The sequence below is a fragment of the Nothoprocta perdicaria genome, unplaced genomic scaffold, assembly GCF_003342845.1.
Source record: "Nothoprocta perdicaria isolate Ctin4 unplaced genomic scaffold, notPer1 scaffold_1057, whole genome shotgun sequence".
Lineage (NCBI taxonomy): Eukaryota > Metazoa > Chordata > Aves > Tinamiformes > Tinamidae > Nothoprocta > Nothoprocta perdicaria.
Window position 1 is genome coordinate 3,474 of NW_020454158.1, and position 1,106 is coordinate 4,579.

General features: G+C 71.2%; 1 protein-coding gene across 1 annotated transcript in view; it reads left to right on the forward strand.

The window, feature by feature from the left end:
• WDR13 (WD repeat domain 13) overlaps positions 1-1,106 on the forward strand; it is a gene marked incomplete at its 5' end in the record, with an annotated part of 7,520 nt that overhangs the window by 3,456 nt on the left and 2,958 nt on the right. Inside the window, one exon of the mRNA XM_026044795.1 lies at positions 353-525. Within this exon, the coding sequence (XP_025900580.1) occupies positions 353-525 (173 nt within the window). The remainder of the gene's footprint in view (positions 1-352; positions 526-1,106) is intronic.

The following is a 1,106-nucleotide window of genomic DNA, read 5'->3' on the forward strand; positions in this document are numbered from 1 at the left end:
CGGGTGACAGCGACAGCCCCCGCGGGTGACAGTGACAGCCCCCGCGGGTGACAGCGACAGCCCCCCGGGTGACAGCGACAGCCCCGCGGGTGACAGCGACAGCCCCCGCGGGTGACAGTGACAGCCCCCACGGGTGACAGCGACAGCCCCCCGGGTGACAGCGACAGCCCCGCGGGTGACAGCGACAGCCCCGCGGGTGACAGTGACAGCCCCCACGGGTGACAGCGACAGCCCCCCGGGTGACAGCGACAGCCCCGCGGGTGACAGTGACAGGCGCCCCCGGGTGACAGCCCCGCGGGTGACAGCGACAGCCCCGCGGGTGACGGCCCCCGCGGTGTTGCCAGGCGGGCAGCGCGTCGGGCGCCCTGCGCGTGGTGAACGTGTCCACGGGGAAGGCGGCGCGCGGCGGCGCCGGGCGCCTCCCGGGCCGCGTGCTCTCCCTGTGCTTCGACGGCGCCGGGCGCGTCCTGTGGGCCGGCGACGACCGCGGCTCCCTCTGCTCCTTCCTCTGCGACCCCAACACCGGTACCGGCGCGCGGCCGGAGGCACCGGCACACGCGGGGGGGCGCTGGGATACAGTGGGAGACACTGGGGTACAGGTGGCGTGTGTGGGGAAGGGCTGGGAGACACCGGGATACCCCGGGATACAGGCGGCGCGGGGGTGATGGGATACACTGGGATACAGTGGGGGGGGGACACTGGGATACAGTGGGGGGGATGCTGGGATACACCAGGATACAGGCGGCGTGTGGGTGATGGGATACCCCGGGATACAGCAGGATCCGCAGGGATATACCGGGATACAGGCTGTGTGTGCGGGGGGGGAGCTCTGGGATACTCCGGGATACAGCGGGATCCGCAGGGATACCCCGGGATACAGGCGGCGTGTGGGTGATGGGATACCCCGGGATACAGCAGGATCCACAGGGATATACCGGGATACAGGCTGTGTGTGCGGGGCGGGGCGCTGGGATACAGCGGGATCCACAGGGATATCCCGGGATCCACATGGACACCCTGGGATACAGGCTGCGCGTGCGGGGGGGGGGAGCTCTGGGATACCCCGGGATACAGCGGGATCCGCAGGGATACCCCGGGACACAGGC